The sequence below is a fragment of the Poromitra crassiceps genome, assembly GCF_964638095.1.
Source record: "Poromitra crassiceps genome assembly, chromosome: 9".
Taxonomy (NCBI): Eukaryota; Metazoa; Chordata; class Actinopteri; order Beryciformes; family Melamphaidae; genus Poromitra; species Poromitra crassiceps.
This window is the reverse complement of record NC_139630.1, coordinates 19,341,571-19,360,102: the sequence shown is the minus strand read 5'-3', so window position 1 is coordinate 19,360,102 and position 18,532 is coordinate 19,341,571. Positions and strand designations below refer to the sequence as shown.

Sequence of the window (18,532 nt, the reverse complement as noted above, 5' to 3'; positions counted from 1 at the left end):
ATCATCACAATGTGGGTAGTATATGCTTATGGACAATACTTACCCCTCCTCCATGTTGCCTGCACCCAGAGCTCCTCGTTGCGCAAACTCCGGGCTAAAGTGCTCAAAACGGAGGTGGAGCTGACCTCAGCATCTTCTCCACACCAAGAAGAAATCCAGAAGATGACCACACTGATTCATGTCAAGGAGGACTCACTTCTGCCGGCAAGTTCACGAGGAGCTCTGGGTGCAGGCAACACGGAGGACAGGTAGACATTGTTCACCTGCAGATACTGCCCACACTGTTCTGACACAAAGCTGGCTGAGATCTTTAGCGTGGGAGTCCTTCATGTGATGAAGTTGTAGACGAGGAAGGTGGGCGTGTTGCAGTACTTGGTGGCAAACAGTTTGCCGTCAGGCGTCGGGTCGGAGAAGGCGATCTCCTCCTTGGTCAGGTGACTGCCGTACACAAAGGTGCTCCTGGAAAACACAGGGAGAATCCACTTAACCCATTGATACCGGATGCAGCATTTGCGTGTATATCCCTTTAACACCGACGGCAACGGGCGTGTCATTTTACCTTTCATGCCGGCTGCGACGCAGACGCGTAGTGTGTGTATATCACTGTTTCAAGACATGTGACCGATTACATGCATCATGATTTGCTGAAATAGATGTGGCGGAGGTGAAATGCATTGTGGGTTTTGTAGTTTTTTATTTTTATTGTTGCCTCGACCGTGTGGACAGTTTTTCAAAGCTCGAACTACACATAAAATCAAGGAAGCGCCGGTCCAGCAATACTTCCCATTAAACTTTAGGATGAAATTAATGCTGCTGACCTAATTTCAGATTTATTTATCTCATGTTCCAATCTGCAATAGCCTCAAGGTTTTACTGCACGTTCTTCTGCTGCACGGTGGCAATTCTGCATGGCCGCGTCTCAGACAGTAAGCTAAGTGAATGCTAACGCTGATGAACTGAACGGAGTATAACTTACTTTGAGGACGAAGACATCAATGAATAAGAAGATTCCACACCCAGATTATGATGTGACTGTTGACACGCTAGCCAAGGCTCATTGGGTGAGTGACTTTTGGCGAATTTGCCGTATTTCAAGACGACTGCAAAACGGAGGTCGCTAATGTTTTAACGGTAACGTTAGGCTGCAGTAATTGTCAAGGGTTCAACAAAACCTATTTCCTCAGCTTCTATAGTAGCTATCAACATGAAATAAAAAGCATTTGAGAGCTTAAACCCGTGGCTTTTTAGTTGGAAGGGTTACATTTGCCGTAATCTTGATTAACATTTCTTAAAATGCGTTGGAATCTTTATTTTTATTTTTGGGGGTAAAAAAAAAAAAAAAAAAAAAAATTAATGTTAGGGCAAATATACGGTAATACGAAAAGCCAAAGGGTTAAGCTCTCAAATGCTTTTTATTTTATGTTTATATGTGCTATAGAGCCTGAGATATGAAGGTTTTAGTGAACGCCGACCGCTCTGGCAACTTCTCCGAAAAAGGCCGGTTTACAGGGGCTGTTTACAAACGTGCAGTAGGTTTAGAGGGCTACTCTAGAGAAGGGGCGCCGGTATCAATTGGTTAAGAGAACAGAACAGAAAGAAACCGGATAGCTTATTAACCAGTTCAGTAAGTATTGGGGGTTAAATGAACTTGTACTTTTGGGCGATCTTGACCTCAGCCAGATCGTCCTATCTTCACCCTTTGAGATGGCCGATCTCCCCCACCCTCATAAATTCAATCTGATGTTCTACTACACTAAAGCGTGGCTGTTCAATTTACAAACACACAATGTTACTATTCAGGTAACATGTATGTTGGCTGCTGAGTCTCTCCCGAGTTACGCGAATAAATATTTACAGAAGAGTGCTTTATAAATATTTAAACACTCAAAAAATTGTTACCGTCTTAGCAAGGTTTTCTATCATTTCGAGAAACCGCTCCCTTTTAAAAGTCTGTCCGTGTGTCTGTGCTTGGTGCGACAATATCACCGCATCTCATGTTCAGTTTAACATTATTATCTTATCTTATACTCATATCCATTAACGTTGGTCTTATGGAGCTAACTAGGGCTGTAAATCTTCACTGGCCTCATGATTCGATTACGATTCAGAGGGCTACGATTTGATTACGATTATCGATGCATCTCGATGCATCTTCAATCGATGCATCACTTTTTTCCCCAATACATGATTTATTTTTTCTCACTCTTTTTTCTCACCGTGTGGCTACTTTTAAAATAAAAGTGGATTTGGCATTGCATTGTATTATGATCCAAATAAACAACTGCATGTACTTCCATTATATTTTATTCGATTATAAAAAAAAAAAATATATATATATATATTTTTAAATAATCAATTTTTGACATTTGTGAATCGATGCAGAATCGTGCACGTCCGCATCGCGATGCATCTTATAATCGATTATTTTTGACACCCCTAAGCTCCACATGTCCATGTTTCTTTTACTGTAAAGAACTACAGGTGCATTTTAAGAACACATTTTCACATAGGGTTATCTTAGCTACCATAGGCCTGCCATATCAAATCTACTGTCTGTAACTGCATTACAATTGCAATTACAACCACCAGCGGTGCATTTCTACTCTATATTCAATGGTAATGAAAATTGTTTACCAGTTTGTGATGAACAGAAAACGTGAATAGGATACTTGATATTTAACTTGCTCCGGAAACCTGGTACCTCTTAACCTTCACAAGTGCATCAATATTAGGTGTCCAATTCTGAGCTTGAAAAATTGGTTTGAAGGACTTCTCAGTCACCCCTGTCGTGAACGATATGGTGCGACTCTGGACATTACCGTCAAACGTGTGTGCAGCCCGGATATCAAACTGTTAGCAGTACAGTTACAGTCCTGTAAGTCTCTGGTCATGTTACAGTTATTCACCTTATGTAGCCACGCCCATTTGACCCGGTTGTGTGGTCGTGTGACGACTTCCGGCAAAAAAAAAAGAAAAAGAAAATGGCTGTGCTGCGCCAATATCATCTAACTCTGAATTAACTCATAATTTAGCCAATTGTATGTAACATACCAAATAAAAGCAAACGGCAATGTCTAAGAATACAACGCCATGTAACTGGCTCGTTAAGTCTCGCATTCCAGGGAATTACGTTAACGTCTGCAGGTCTAAGTGGCTCGAGCGCTCGGAGGAGAGAAAACTATCTGAAGCTTTCTTTGTTGGAGTCCAGGTATGTTTTACAATAAAGTGCTCGTCATTGTCGACGATAACATTATCTGACCTGGCTAACAGTGGATACTCGCTTGCTTGCTGTGTACCGAGCTCAAAGTAGTAGGCTACATTCTTTGTTTTACCCCCTGCACTGTCCGCTGTCATGACGTTCTTTCATATTTCCAGCAGTTCATAGTGAGCGCCGGAAGTGTTAACACGACCCGGAATAATTTTGCCCACCCCCGCGTCTGAACATAAGGTGAATAGTATAGTACAGTACTGTAAGTCTCTGATCATGTTAGTTATAGTACAGTACTGTAAGTCTCTGATCATGTTATAGTTATAGTACAGTACTGTAAGTCTCTGATCATGTTATAGTTATAGTACAGTACAGTAAGTCTCTGATCATGTTAGTTATAGTACAGTACTGTAAGTCTCTGATCATGTTAGTTATAGTACAGTACTGTAAGTCTCTGATCATGTTAGTTATAGTACAGTACTGTAAGTCTCTGATCATGTTATAGTTATAGTACAGTAAGTCTCTGATCATGTTATAGTTATAGTACAGTACTGTAAGTCTCTGATCATGTTAGTTATAGTACAGTACTGTAAGTCTCTGATCATGTTAGTTATAGTACAGTACTGTAAGTCTCTGATCATGTTATAGTTATAGTACAGTAAGTCTCTGATCATGTTATAGTTATAGTACAGTACTGTAAGTCTCTGATCATGTTAGTTATAGTACAGTACTGTAAGTCTCTGATCATGTTAGTTATAGTACAGTACTGTAAGTCTCTGATCATGTTAGTTATAGTACAGTACTGTAAGTCTCTGATCATGTTAGTTATAGTACAGTACTGTAAGTCTCTGATCATGTTAGTTATAGTATAGTACTGTAAGTCTCTGATCATGTTAGTTATAGTACAGTACTGTAAGTCTCTGATCATGTTATAGTTATAGTAAAGTACTGTAAGTCTCTGATCATGTTAGTTATAGTACAGTACTGTAAGTCTCTGATCATGTTAGTTATAGTATAGTACTGTAAGTCTCTGATCATGTTAGTTATAGTACAGTACTGTAAGTCTCTGATCATGTTATAGTTATAGTACAGTAAGTCTCTGATCATGTTATAGTTATAGTACAGTACTGTAAGTCTCTGATCATGTTAGTTATAGTATAGTACTGTAAGTCTCTGATCATGTTAGTTATAGTACAGTACTGTAAGTCTCTGATCATGTTATAGTTATAGTACAGTCCTGTAAGTCTCTGATCATGTTATAGTTATAGTACAGTACTGTAAGTCTCTGATCATGTTATAGTTATAGTACAGTACTGTAAGTCTCTGATCATGTTATAGTTATAGTACAGTACTGTAAGTCTCTGATCATGTTAGTTATAGTATAGTACTGTAAGTCTCTGATCATGTTATAGTTATAGTACAGTACTGTAAGTCTCTGATCATGTTAGTTATAGTACAGTACTGTAAGTCTCTGATCATGTTATAGTTATAGTACAGTACTGTAAGTCTCTGATCATGTTAGTTATAGTACAGTAAGTCTCTGATCATGTTATAGTTATAGTACAGTGCTGTAAGTCTCTGATCATGTTAGTTATAGTACAGTACTGTAAGTCTCTGATCATGTTAGTTATAGTATAGTACTGTAAGTCTCTGATCATGTTATAGTTATAGTACAGTACTGTAAGTCTCTGATCATGTTAGTTATAGTACAGTACTGTAAGTCTCTGATCATGTTAGTTATAGTACAGTACTGTAAGTCTCTGATCATGTTATAGTTATAGTACTGTAAGTCTCTGATCATGTTATAGTTATAGTACAGTACTGTAAGTCTCTGATCATGTTAGTTATAGTACAGTACTGTAAGTCTCTGATCATGTTAGTTATAGTACAGTACTGTAAGTCTCTGATCATGTTAGTTATAGTACAGTACTGTAAGTCTCTGATCATGTTAGTTATAGTACAGTACTGTAAGTCTCTGATCATGTTAGTTATAGTACAGTACTGTAAGTCTCTGATCATGTTATAGTTATAGTACAGTAAGTCTCTGATCATGTTATAGTTATAGTACAGTACTGTAAGTCTCTGATCATGTTAGTTATAGTACAGTACTGTAAGTCTCTGATCATGTTAGTTATAGTATAGTACTGTAAGTCTCTGATCATGTTATAGTTATAGTACAGTACTGTAAGTCTCTGATCATGTTAGTTATAGTACAGTACTGTACGTCTCTGATCATGTTAGTTATAGTACAGTACTGTAAGTCTCTGATCATGTTAGTTATAGTACAGTACTGTAAGTCTCTGATCATGTTATAGTTATAGTACAGTACTGTAAGTCTCTGATCATGTTAGTTATAGTACAGTACTGTAAGTCTCTGATCATGTTATAGTTATAGTACAGTACTGTAAGTCTCTGATCATGTTAGTTATAGTACAGTACTGTAAGTCTCTGATCATGTTAGTTATAGTACAGTACTGTAAGTCTCTGATCATGTTAGTTATAGTACAGTACTGTAAGTCTCTGATCATGTTATAGTTATAGTACAGTACTGTAAGTCTCTGATCATGTTAGTTATAGTACAGTACTGTAAGTCTCTGATCATGTTAGTTATAGTACAGTACTGTAAGTCTCTGATCATGTTATAGTTATAGTATAGTACTGTAAGTCTCTGATCATGTTAGTTATAGTACAGTACTGTAAGTCTCTGATCATGTTAGTTATAGTATAGTACTGTAAGTCTCTGATCATGTTAGTTATAGTACAGTACTGTAAGTCTCTGATCATGTTAGTTATAGTACAGTACTGTAAGTCTCTGATCATGTTAGTTATAGTATAGTACTGTAAGTCTCTGATCATGTTAGTTATAGTACAGTACTGTAAGTCTCTGATCATGTTAGTTATAGTACAGTACTGTAAGTCTCTGATCATGTTAGTTATAGTACAGTACTGTAAGTCTCTGATCATGTTATAGTTATAGTACAGTACTGTAAGTCTCTGATCATGTTAGTTATAGTACAGTACTGTAAGTCTCTGATCATGTTAGTTATAGTACAGTACTGTAAGTCTCTGATCATGTTAGTTATAGTACAGTCCTGTAAGTCTCTGATCATGTTAGTTATAGTACAGTACTGTAAGTCTCTGATCATGTTAGTTATAGTACAGTACTGTAAGTCTCTGATCATGTTATAGTTATAGTACAGTACTGTAAGTCTCTGATCATGTTAGTTATAGTACAGTACTGTAAGTCTCTGATCATGTTAGTTATAGTACAGTACTGTAAGTCTCTGATCATGTTAGTTATAGTACAGTACTGTAAGTCTCTGATCATGTTAGTTATAGTACAGTAAGTCTCTGATCATGTTAGTTATAGTATAGTACTGTAAGTCTCTGATCATGTTATAGTTATAGTACAGTACTGTAAGTCTCTGATCATGTTATAGTTATAGTACAGTACTGTAAGTCTCTGATCATGTTATAGTTATAGTACAGTACTGTAAGTCTCTGATCATGTTATAGTTATAGTACAGTACTGTAAGTCTCTGATCATGTTAGTTATAGTACAGTACTGTAAGTCTCTGATCATGTTAGTTATAGTACAGTCCTGTAAGTCTCTGATCATGTTATAGTTATAGTACAGTACTGTAAGTCTCTGATCATGTTAGTTATAGTACAGTACTGTAAGTCTCTGATCATGTTATAGTTATAGTATAGTACTGTAAGTCTCTGATCATGTTATAGTTATAGTATAGTACTGTAAGTCTCTGATCATGTTATAGTTATAGTATAGTACTGTAAGTCTCTGATCATGTTATAGTTATAGTACAGTACTGTAAGTCTCTGATCATGTTATAGTTATAGTACAGTACTGTAAGTCTCTGATCATGTTATAGTTATAGTATAGTACTGTAAGTCTCTGATCATGTTAGTTATAGTATAGTACTGTAAGTCTCTGATCATGTTAGTTATAGTACAGTACTGTAAGTCTCTGATCATGTTATAGTTATAGTATAGTACTGTAAGTCTCTGATCATGTTAGTTATAGTACAGTACTGTAAGTCTCTGATCATGTTATAGTTATAGTATAGTACTCTAAGTCTCTGATCATGTTAGTTATAGTATAGTACTGTAAGTCTCTGATCATGTTAGTTATAGTATAGTACTGTAAGTCTCTGATCATGTTAGTTATAGTATAGTACTGTAAGTCTCTGATCATGTTATAGTTATAGTACAGTCCTGTAAGTCTCTGATCATGTTAGTTATAGTATAGTACTGTAAGTCTCTGATCATGTTATAGTTATAGTACAGTCCTGTAAGTCTCTGATCATGTTAGTTATAGTATAGTACTGTAAGTCTCTGATCATGTTATAGTTATAGTATAGTACTGTAAGTCTCTGATCATGTTATAGTTATAGTATAGTACTGTAAGTCTCTGATCATGTTAGTTATAGTACAGTACTGTAAGTCTCTGATCATGTTAGTTATAGTACAGTGCTGTAAGTCTCTGATCATGTTATAGTTATAGTATAGTACTGTAAGTCTCTGATCATGTTAGTTATAGTACAGTACTGTAAGTCTCTGATCATGTTAGTTATAGTACAGTCCTGTAAGTCTCTGATCATGTTAGTTATAGTACAGTCCTGTAAGTCTCTGATCATGTTAGTTATAGTACAGTCCTGTAAGTCTCTGATCATGTTAGTTATAGTATAGTACTGTAAGTCTCTGATCATGTTAGTTATAGTACAGTACTGTAAGTCTCTGATCATGTTATAGTTATAGTATAGTACTGTAAGTCTCTGATCATGTTAGTTATAGTACAGTACTGTAAGTCTCTGATCATGTTATAGTTATAGTACAGTACTGTAAGTCTCTGATCATGTTATAGTTATAGTATAGTACTGTAAGTCTCTGATCATGTTAAAGTTATAGTATAGTACTGTAAGTCTCTGATCATGTTAGTTATAGTATAGTACTGTAAGTCTCTGATCATGTTATAGTTATAGTACAGTACTGTAAGTCTCTGATCATGTTAGTTATAGTATAGTACTGTAAGTCTCTGATCATGTTATAGTTATAGTACAGTACTGTAAGTCTCTGATCATGTTAGTTATAGTGTAGTACTGTAAGTCTCTGATCATGTTATAGTTATAGTACAGTACTGTAAGTCTCTGATCATGTTAGTTATAGTACAGTACTGTAAGTCTCTGATCATGTTATAGTTATAGTACAGTACTGTAAGTCTCTGATCATGTTAGTTATAGTACAGTACTGTAAGTCTCTGATCATGTTAGTTATAGTATAGTACTGTAAGTCTCTGATCATGTTATAGTTATAGTACAGTACTGTAAGTCTCTGATCATGTTAGTTATAGTATAGTACTGTAAGTCTCTGATCATGTTAGTTATAGTACAGTCCTGTAAGTCTCTGATCATGTTAGTTATAGTATAGTACTGTAAGTCTCTGATCATGTTAGTTATAGTACAGTACTGTAAGTCTCTGATCATGTTATAGTTATAGTACAGTACTGTAAGTCTCTGATCATGTTAGTTATAGTATAGTACTGTAAGTCTCTGATCATGTTAGTTATAGTACAGTCCTGTAAGTCTCTGATCATGTTATAGTTATAGTACAGTACTGTAAGTCTCTGATCATGTTATAGTTATAGTACAGTACTGTAAGTCTCTGATCATGTTAGTTATAGTACAGTACTGTAAGTCTCTGATCATGTTATAGTTATAGTATAGTACTGTAAGTCTCTGATCATGTTAGTTATAGTACAGTACTGTAAGTCTCTGATCATGTTAGTTATAGTACAGTCCTGTAAGTCTCTGATCATGTTATAGTTATAGTACAGTACTGTAAGTCTCTGATCATGTTATAGTTATAGTACAGTAAGTCTCTGATCATGTTAGTTATAGTACAGTACTGTAAGTCTCTGATCATGTTAGTTATAGTACAGTACTGTAAGTCTCTGATCATGTTATAGTTATAGTACAGTAAGTCTCTGATCATGTTAGTTATAGTATAGTACTGTAAGTCTCTGATCATGTTAGTTATAGTACAGTACTGTAAGTCTCTGATCATGTTAGTTATAGTATAGTACTGTAAGTCTCTGATCATGTTAGTTATAGTATAGTACTGTAAGTCTCTGATCATGTTAGTTATAGTACAGTACTGTAAGTCTCTGATCATGTTAGTTATAGTACAGTACTGTAAGTCTCTGATCATGTTAGTTATAGTACAGTCCTGCAAGTCTCTGATCATGTTAGTTATAGTACAGTACTGTAAGTCTCTGATCATGTTAGTTATAGTACAGTACTGTAAGTCTCTGATCATGTTATAGTTATAGTACAGTACTGTAAGTCTCTGATCATGTTAGTTATAGTACAGTACTGTAAGTCTCTGATCATGTTATAGTTATAGTACAGTACTGTAAGTCTCTGATCATGTTAAAGTTATAGTACAGTACTGTAAGTCTCTGATCATGTTATAGTTATAGTACAGTCCTGTAAGTCTCTGATCATGTTAGTTATAGTACAGTCCTGTAAGTCTCTGATCATGTTAGTTATAGTACAGTCCTGTAAGTCTCTGATCATGTTAGTTATAGTATAGTACTGTAAGTCTCTGATCATGTTAGTTATAGTACAGTACTGTAAGTCTCTGATCATGTTATAGTTATAGTATAGTACTGTAAGTCTCTGATCATGTTAGTTATAGTACAGTACTGTAAGTCTCTGATCATGTTATAGTTATAGTACAGTACTGTAAGTCTCTGATCATGTTATAGTTATAGTACAGTCCTGTAAGTCTCTGATCATGTTAGTTATAGTACAGTCCTGTAAGTCTCTGATCATGTTAGTTATAGTATAGTACTGTAAGTCTCTGATCATGTTAGTTATAGTACAGTACTGTAAGTCTCTGATCATGTTATAGTTATAGTATAGTACTGTAAGTCTCTGATCATGTTAGTTATAGTACAGTACTGTAAGTCTCTGATCATGTTATAGTTATAGTACAGTACTGTAAGTCTCTGATCATGTTATAGTTATAGTATAGTACTGTAAGTCTCTGATCATGTTATAGTTATAGTATAGTACTGTAAGTCTCTGATCATGTTAGTTATAGTATAGTACTGTAAGTCTCTGATCATGTTATAGTTATAGTACAGTACTGTAAGTCTCTGATCATGTTAGTTATAGTATAGTACTGTAAGTCTCTGATCATGTTATAGTTATAGTACAGTACTGTAAGTCTCTGATCATGTTAGTTATAGTATAGTACTGTAAGTCTCTGATCATGTTATAGTTATAGTACAGTACTGTAAGTCTCTGATCATGTTAGTTATAGTACAGTACTGTAAGTCTCTGATCATGTTATAGTTATAGTACAGTACTGTAAGTCTCTGATCATGTTAGTTATAGTACAGTACTGTAAGTCTCTGATCATGTTAGTTATAGTATAGTACTGTAAGTCTCTGATCATGTTATAGTTATAGTACAGTACTGTAAGTCTCTGATCATGTTAGTTATAGTATAGTACTGTAAGTCTCTGATCATGTTAGTTATAGTACAGTCCTGTAAGTCTCTGATCATGTTAGTTATAGTATAGTACTGTAAGTCTCTGATCATGTTAGTTATAGTACAGTACTGTAAGTCTCTGATCATGTTATAGTTATAGTACAGTACTGTAAGTCTCTGATCATGTTAGTTATAGTATAGTACTGTAAGTCTCTGATCATGTTAGTTATAGTACAGTCCTGTAAGTCTCTGATCATGTTATAGTTATAGTACAGTACTGTAAGTCTCTGATCATGTTATAGTTATAGTACAGTACTGTAAGTCTCTGATCATGTTAGTTATAGTACAGTACTGTAAGTCTCTGATCATGTTATAGTTATAGTATAGTACTGTAAGTCTCTGATCATGTTAGTTATAGTACAGTACTGTAAGTCTCTGATCATGTTAGTTATAGTACAGTCCTGTAAGTCTCTGATCATGTTATAGTTATAGTACAGTACTGTAAGTCTCTGATCATGTTATAGTTATAGTACAGTAAGTCTCTGATCATGTTAGTTATAGTACAGTACTGTAAGTCTCTGATCATGTTAGTTATAGTACAGTACTGTAAGTCTCTGATCATGTTATAGTTATAGTACAGTAAGTCTCTGATCATGTTAGTTATAGTATAGTACTGTAAGTCTCTGATCATGTTAGTTATAGTACAGTACTGTAAGTCTCTGATCATGTTAGTTATAGTACAGTCCTGCAAGTCTCTGATCATGTTAGTTATAGTACAGTACTGTAAGTCTCTGATCATGTTAGTTATAGTACAGTACTGTAAGTCTCTGATCATGTTATAGTTATAGTACAGTACTGTAAGTCTCTGATCATGTTAGTTATAGTACAGTACTGTAAGTCTCTGATCATGTTATAGTTATAGTACAGTACTGTAAGTCTCTGATCATGTTAGTTATAGTACAGTACTGTAAGCCTCTGATCATGTTATAGTTATAGTACAGTACTGTAAGTCTCTGATCATGTTATAGTTATAGTACAGTACTGTAAGTCTCTGATCATGTTATAGTTATAGTACAGTACTGTAAGTCTCTGATCATGTTAGTTATAGTACAGTACTGTAAGTCTCTGATCATGTTAGTTATAGTACAGTACTGTAAGTCTCTGATCATGTTAGTTATAGTATAGTACTGTAAGTCTCTGATCATGTTATAGTTATAGTACAGTACTGTAAGTCTCTGATCATGTTAGTTATAGTACAGTCCTGTAAGTCTCTGATCATGTTAGTTATAGTACAGTCCTGTAAGTCTCTGATCATGTTATAGTTATAGTACAGTACTGTAAGTCTCTGATCATGTTAGTTATAGTACAGTACTGTAAGTCTCTGATCATGTTAGTTATAGTACAGTACTGTAAGTCTCTGATCATGTTAGTTATAGTACAGTACTGTAAGTCTCTGATCATGTTAGTTATAGTATAGTACTGTAAGTCTCTGATCATGTTATAGTTATAGTAAAGTACTGTAAGTCTCTGATCATGTTAGTTATAGTACAGTCCTGTAAGTCTCTGATCATGTTAGTTATAGTACAGTCCTGTAAGTCTCTGATCATGTTAGTTATAGTACAGTCCTGTAAGTCTCTGATCATGTTAGTTATAGTACAGTACTGTAAGTCTCTGATCATGTTATAGTTATAGTACAGTACTGTAAGTCTCTGATCATGTTAGTTATAGTACAGTACTGTAAGTCTCTGATCATGTTATAGTTATAGTATAGTACTGTAAGTCTCTGATCATGTTAGTTATGGTACAGTACTGTAAGTCTCTGATCATGTTATAGTTATAGTATAGTACTGTAAGTCTCTGATCATGTTAGTTATAGTACAGTGCTGTAAGTCTCTGATCATGTTATAGTTATAGTATAGTACTGTAAGTCTCTGATCATGTTAGTTATAGTACAGTCCTGTAAGTCTCTGATCATGTTATAGTTATAGTACAGTACTGTAAGTCTCTGATCATGTTAGTTATAGTACAGTACTGTAAGTCTCTGATCATGTTATAGTTATAGTACAGTACTGTAAGTCTCTGATCATGTTAGTTATAGTACAGTACTGTAAGTCTCTGATCATGTTAGTTATAGTACAGTCCTGTAAGTCTCTGATCATGTTAGTTATAGTACAGTCCTGTAAGTCTCTGATCATGTTAGTTATAGTACAGTCCTGTAAGTCTCTGATCATGTTATAGTTATAGTAAAGTACTGTAAGTCTCTGATCATGTTAGTTATAGTACAGTACTGTAAGTCTCTGATCATGTTAGTTATAGTACAGTCCTGCAAGTCTCTGATCATGTTAGTTATAGTACAGTACTGTAAGTCTCTGATCATGTTAGTTATAGTACAGTACTGTAAGTCTCTGATCATGTTATAGTTATAGTACAGTACTGTAAGTCTCTGATCATGTTAGTTATAGTACAGTACTGTAAGTCTCTGATCATGTTATAGTTATAGTACAGTACTGTAAGTCTCTGATCATGTTAGTTATAGTACAGTACTGTAAGCCTCTGATCATGTTATAGTTATAGTACAGTACTGTAAGTCTCTGATCATGTTATAGTTATAGTACAGTACTGTAAGTCTCTGATCATGTTATAGTTATAGTACAGTACTGTAAGTCTCTGATCATGTTAGTTATAGTACAGTACTGTAAGTCTCTGATCATGTTAGTTATAGTACAGTACTGTAAGTCTCTGATCATGTTAGTTATAGTATAGTACTGTAAGTCTCTGATCATGTTATAGTTATAGTACAGTACTGTAAGTCTCTGATCATGTTAGTTATAGTACAGTCCTGTAAGTCTCTGATCATGTTAGTTATAGTACAGTCCTGTAAGTCTCTGATCATGTTATAGTTATAGTACAGTACTGTAAGTCTCTGATCATGTTAGTTATAGTACAGTACTGTAAGTCTCTGATCATGTTAGTTATAGTACAGTACTGTAAGTCTCTGATCATGTTAGTTATAGTACAGTACTGTAAGTCTCTGATCATGTTAGTTATAGTATAGTACTGTAAGTCTCTGATCATGTTATAGTTATAGTAAAGTACTGTAAGTCTCTGATCATGTTAGTTATAGTACAGTCCTGTAAGTCTCTGATCATGTTAGTTATAGTACAGTCCTGTAAGTCTCTGATCATGTTAGTTATAGTACAGTCCTGTAAGTCTCTGATCATGTTAGTTATAGTACAGTACTGTAAGTCTCTGATCATGTTATAGTTATAGTACAGTACTGTAAGTCTCTGATCATGTTAGTTATAGTACAGTACTGTAAGTCTCTGATCATGTTATAGTTATAGTATAGTACTGTAAGTCTCTGATCATGTTAGTTATGGTACAGTACTGTAAGTCTCTGATCATGTTATAGTTATAGTATAGTACTGTAAGTCTCTGATCATGTTAGTTATAGTACAGTGCTGTAAGTCTCTGATCATGTTATAGTTATAGTATAGTACTGTAAGTCTCTGATCATGTTAGTTATAGTACAGTCCTGTAAGTCTCTGATCATGTTATAGTTATAGTACAGTACTGTAAGTCTCTGATCATGTTAGTTATAGTACAGTACTGTAAGTCTCTGATCATGTTATAGTTATAGTACAGTACTGTAAGTCTCTGATCATGTTAGTTATAGTACAGTACTGTAAGTCTCTGATCATGTTAGTTATAGTACAGTCCTGTAAGTCTCTGATCATGTTAGTTATAGTACAGTCCTGTAAGTCTCTGATCATGTTAGTTATAGTACAGTCCTGTAAGTCTCTGATCATGTTATAGTTATAGTAAAGTACTGTAAGTCTCTGATCATGTTAGTTATAGTACAGTACTGTAAGTCTCTGATCATGTTATAGTTATAGTACAGTACTGTAAGTCTCTGATCATGTTAGTTATAGTACAGTACTGTAAGTCTCTGATCATGTTAGTTATAGTACAGTCCTGTAAGTCTCTGATCATGTTAGTTATAGTACAGTCCTGTAAGTCTCTGATCATGTTAGTTATAGTACAGTCCTGTAAGTCTCTGATCATGTTAGTTATAGTATAGTACTGTAAGTCTCTGATCATGTTAGTTATAGTACAGTACTGTAAGTCTCTGATCATGTTATAGTTATAGTATAGTACTGTAAGTCTCTGATCATGTTAGTTATAGTACAGTACTGTAAGTCTCTGATCATGTTATAGTTATAGTACAGTACTGTAAGTCTCTGATCATGTTATAGTTATAGTATAGTACTGTAAGTCTCTGATCATGTTATAGTTATAGTATAGTACTGTAAGTCTCTGATCATGTTATAGTTATAGTACAGTACTGTAAGTCTCTGATCATGTTAGTTATAGTACAGTACTGTAAGTCTCTGATCATGTTAGTTATAGTATAGTACTGTAAGTCTCTGATCATGTTAGTTATAGTACAGTACTGTAAGTCTCTGATCATGTTATAGTTATAGTACAGTACTGTAAGTCTCTGATCATGTTATAGTTATAGTACAGTACTGTAAGTCTCTGATCATGTTATAGTTATAGTACAGTACTGTAAGTCTCTGATCATGTTATAGTTATAGTACAGTACTGTAAGTCTCTGATCATGTTATAGTTATAGTACAGTACTGTAAGTCTCTGATCATGTTATAGTTATAGTACAGTACTGTAAGTCTCTGATCATGTTAGTTATAGTACAGTCCTGTAAGTCTCTGATCATGTTATAGTTATAGTACAGTACTGTAAGTCTCTGATCATGTTATAGTTATAGTACAGTACTGTAAGTCTCTGATCATGTTAGTTATAGTACAGTACTGTAAGTCTCTGATCATGTTATAGTTATAGTACAGTACTGTAAGTCTCTGATCATGTTAGTTATAGTACAGTCCTGTAAGTCTCTGATCATGTTATAGTTATAGTACAGTACTGTAAGTCTCTGATCATGTTATAGTTATAGTACAGTAAGTCTCTGATCATGTTAGTTATAGTACAGTACTGTAAGTCTCTGATCATGTTAGTTATAGTACAGTACTGTAAGTCTCTGATCATGTTATAGTTATAGTACAGTAAGTCTCTGATCATGTTAGTTATAGTATAGTACTGTAAGTCTCTGATCATGTTAGTTATAGTACAGTACTGTAAGTCTCTGATCATGTTAGTTATAGTATAGTACTGTAAGTCTCTGATCATGTTAGTTATAGTATAGTACTGTAAGTCTCTGATCATGTTAGTTATAGTACAGTACTGTAAGTCTCTGATCATGTTAGTTATAGTACAGTACTGTAAGTCTCTGATCATGTTAGTTATAGTACAGTCCTGCAAGTCTCTGATCATGTTAGTTATAGTACAGTACTGTAAGTCTCTGATCATGTTAGTTATAGTACAGTACTGTAAGTCTCTGATCATGTTATAGTTATAGTACAGTACTGTAAGTCTCTGATCATGTTAGTTATAGTACAGTACTGTAAGTCTCTGATCATGTTATAGTTATAGTACAGTACTGTAAGTCTCTGATCATGTTAAAGTTATAGTACAGTACTGTAAGTCTCTGATCATGTTATAGTTATAGTACAGTCCTGTAAGTCTCTGATCATGTTAGTTATAGTACAGTCCTGTAAGTCTCTGATCATGTTAGTTATAGTACAGTCCTGTAAGTCTCTGATCATGTTAGTTATAGTATAGTACTGTAAGTCTCTGATCATGTTAGTTATAGTACAGTACTGTAAGTCTCTGATCATGTTATAGTTATAGTATAGTACTGTAAGTCTCTGATCATGTTAGTTATAGTACAGTACTGTAAGTCTCTGATCATGTTATAGTTATAGTACAGTACTGTAAGTCTCTGATCATGTTATAGTTATAGTATAGTACTGTAAGTCTCTGATCATGTTATAGTTATAGTATAGTACTGTAAGTCTCTGATCATGTTAGTTATAGTATAGTACTGTAAGTCTCTGATCATGTTATAGTTATAGTACAGTACTGTAAGTCTCTGATCATGTTAGTTATAGTATAGTACTGTAAGTCTCTGATCATGTTATAGTTATAGTACAGTACTGTAAGTCTCTGATCATGTTAGTTATAGTATAGTACTGTAAGTCTCTGATCATGTTATAGTTATAGTACAGTACTGTAAGTCTCTGATCATGTTAGTTATAGTACAGTACTGTAAGTCTCTGATCATGTTATAGTTATAGTACAGTACTGTAAGTCTCTGATCATGTTAGTTATAGTACAGTACTGTAAGTCTCTGATCATGTTAGTTATAGTATAGTACTGTAAGTCTCTGATCATGTTATAGTTATAGTACAGTACTGTAAGTCTCTGATCATGTTAGTTATAGTATAGTACTGTAAGTCTCTGATCATGTTAGTTATAGTACAGTCCTGTAAGTCTCTGATCATGTTAGTTATAGTATAGTACTGTAAGTCTCTGATCATGTTAGTTATAGTACAGTACTGTAAGTCTCTGATCATGTTATAGTTATAGTACAGTACTGTAAGTCTCTGATCATGTTAGTTATAGTATAGTACTGTAAGTCTCTGATCATGTTAGTTATAGTACAGTCCTGTAAGTCTCTGATCATGTTATAGTTATAGTACAGTACTGTAAGTCTCTGATCATGTTATAGTTATAGTACAGTACTGTAAGTCTCTGATCATGTTAGTTATAGTACAGTACTGTAAGTCTCTGATCATGTTATAGTTATAGTATAGTACTGTAAGTCTCTGATCATGTTAGTTATAGTACAGTACTGTAAGTCTCTGATCATGTTAGTTATAGTACAGTCCTGTAAGTCTCTGATCATGTTATAGTTATAGTACAGTACTGTAAGTCTCTGATCATGTTATAGTTATAGTACAGTAAGTCTCTGATCATGTTAGTTATAGTACAGTACTGTAAGTCTCTGATCATGTTAGTTATAGTACAGTACTGTAAGTCTCTGATCATGTTATAGTTATAGTACAGTAAGTCTCTGATCATGTTAGTTATAGTATAGTACTGTAAGTCTCTGATCATGTTAGTTATAGTACAGTACTGTAAGTCTCTGATCATGTTAGTTATAGTACAGTCCTGCAAGTCTCTGATCATGTTAGTTATAGTACAGTACTGTAAGTCTCTGATCATGTTAGTTATAGTACAGTACTGTAAGTCTCTGATCATGTTATAGTTATAGTACAGTACTGTAAGTCTCTGATCATGTTAGTTATAGTACAGTACTGTAAGTCTCTGATCATGTTATAGTTATAGTACAGTACTGTAAGTCTCTGATCATGTTAGTTATAGTACAGTACTGTAAGCCTCTGATCATGTTATAGTTATAGTACAGTACTGTAAGTCTCTGATCATGTTATAGTTATAGTACAGTACTGTAAGTCTCTGATCATGTTATAGTTATAGTACAGTACTGTAAGTCTCTGATCATGTTAGTTATAGTACAGTACTGTAAGTCTCTGATCATGTTAGTTATAGTACAGTACTGTAAGTCTCTGATCATGTTAGTTATAGTATAGTACTGTAAGTCTCTGATCATGTTATAGTTATAGTACAGTACTGTAAGTCTCTGATCATGTTAGTTATAGTACAGTCCTGTAAGTCTCTGATCATGTTAGTTATAGTACAGTCCTGTAAGTCTCTGATCATGTTATAGTTATAGTACAGTACTGTAAGTCTCTGATCATGTTAGTTATAGTACAGTACTGTAAGTCTCTGATCATGTTAGTTATAGTACAGTACTGTAAGTCTCTGATCATGTTAGTTATAGTACAGTACTGTAAGTCTCTGATCATGTTAG

The 18,532-nt window shown here is 34.2% G+C and overlaps 1 protein-coding gene across 1 annotated transcript in view; it reads right to left on the bottom strand.

Annotated features, from left to right (window-relative positions):
* Nucleotides 1-309: 309 nt before the first annotated feature.
* The window catches only part of LOC310782941 (N-acetyltransferase ESCO2-like), a 59,464-nt gene continuing 41,241 nt past the window's right edge, over nt 310-18,532 (bottom strand). Inside the window, exon 15 of the mRNA XM_083643727.1 lies at nt 310-459. Coding sequence (XP_083499853.1) covers nt 327-459 — 133 coding nt within the window. The 3' untranslated portion in view covers nt 310-326. The remainder of the gene's footprint in view (nt 460-18,532) is intronic.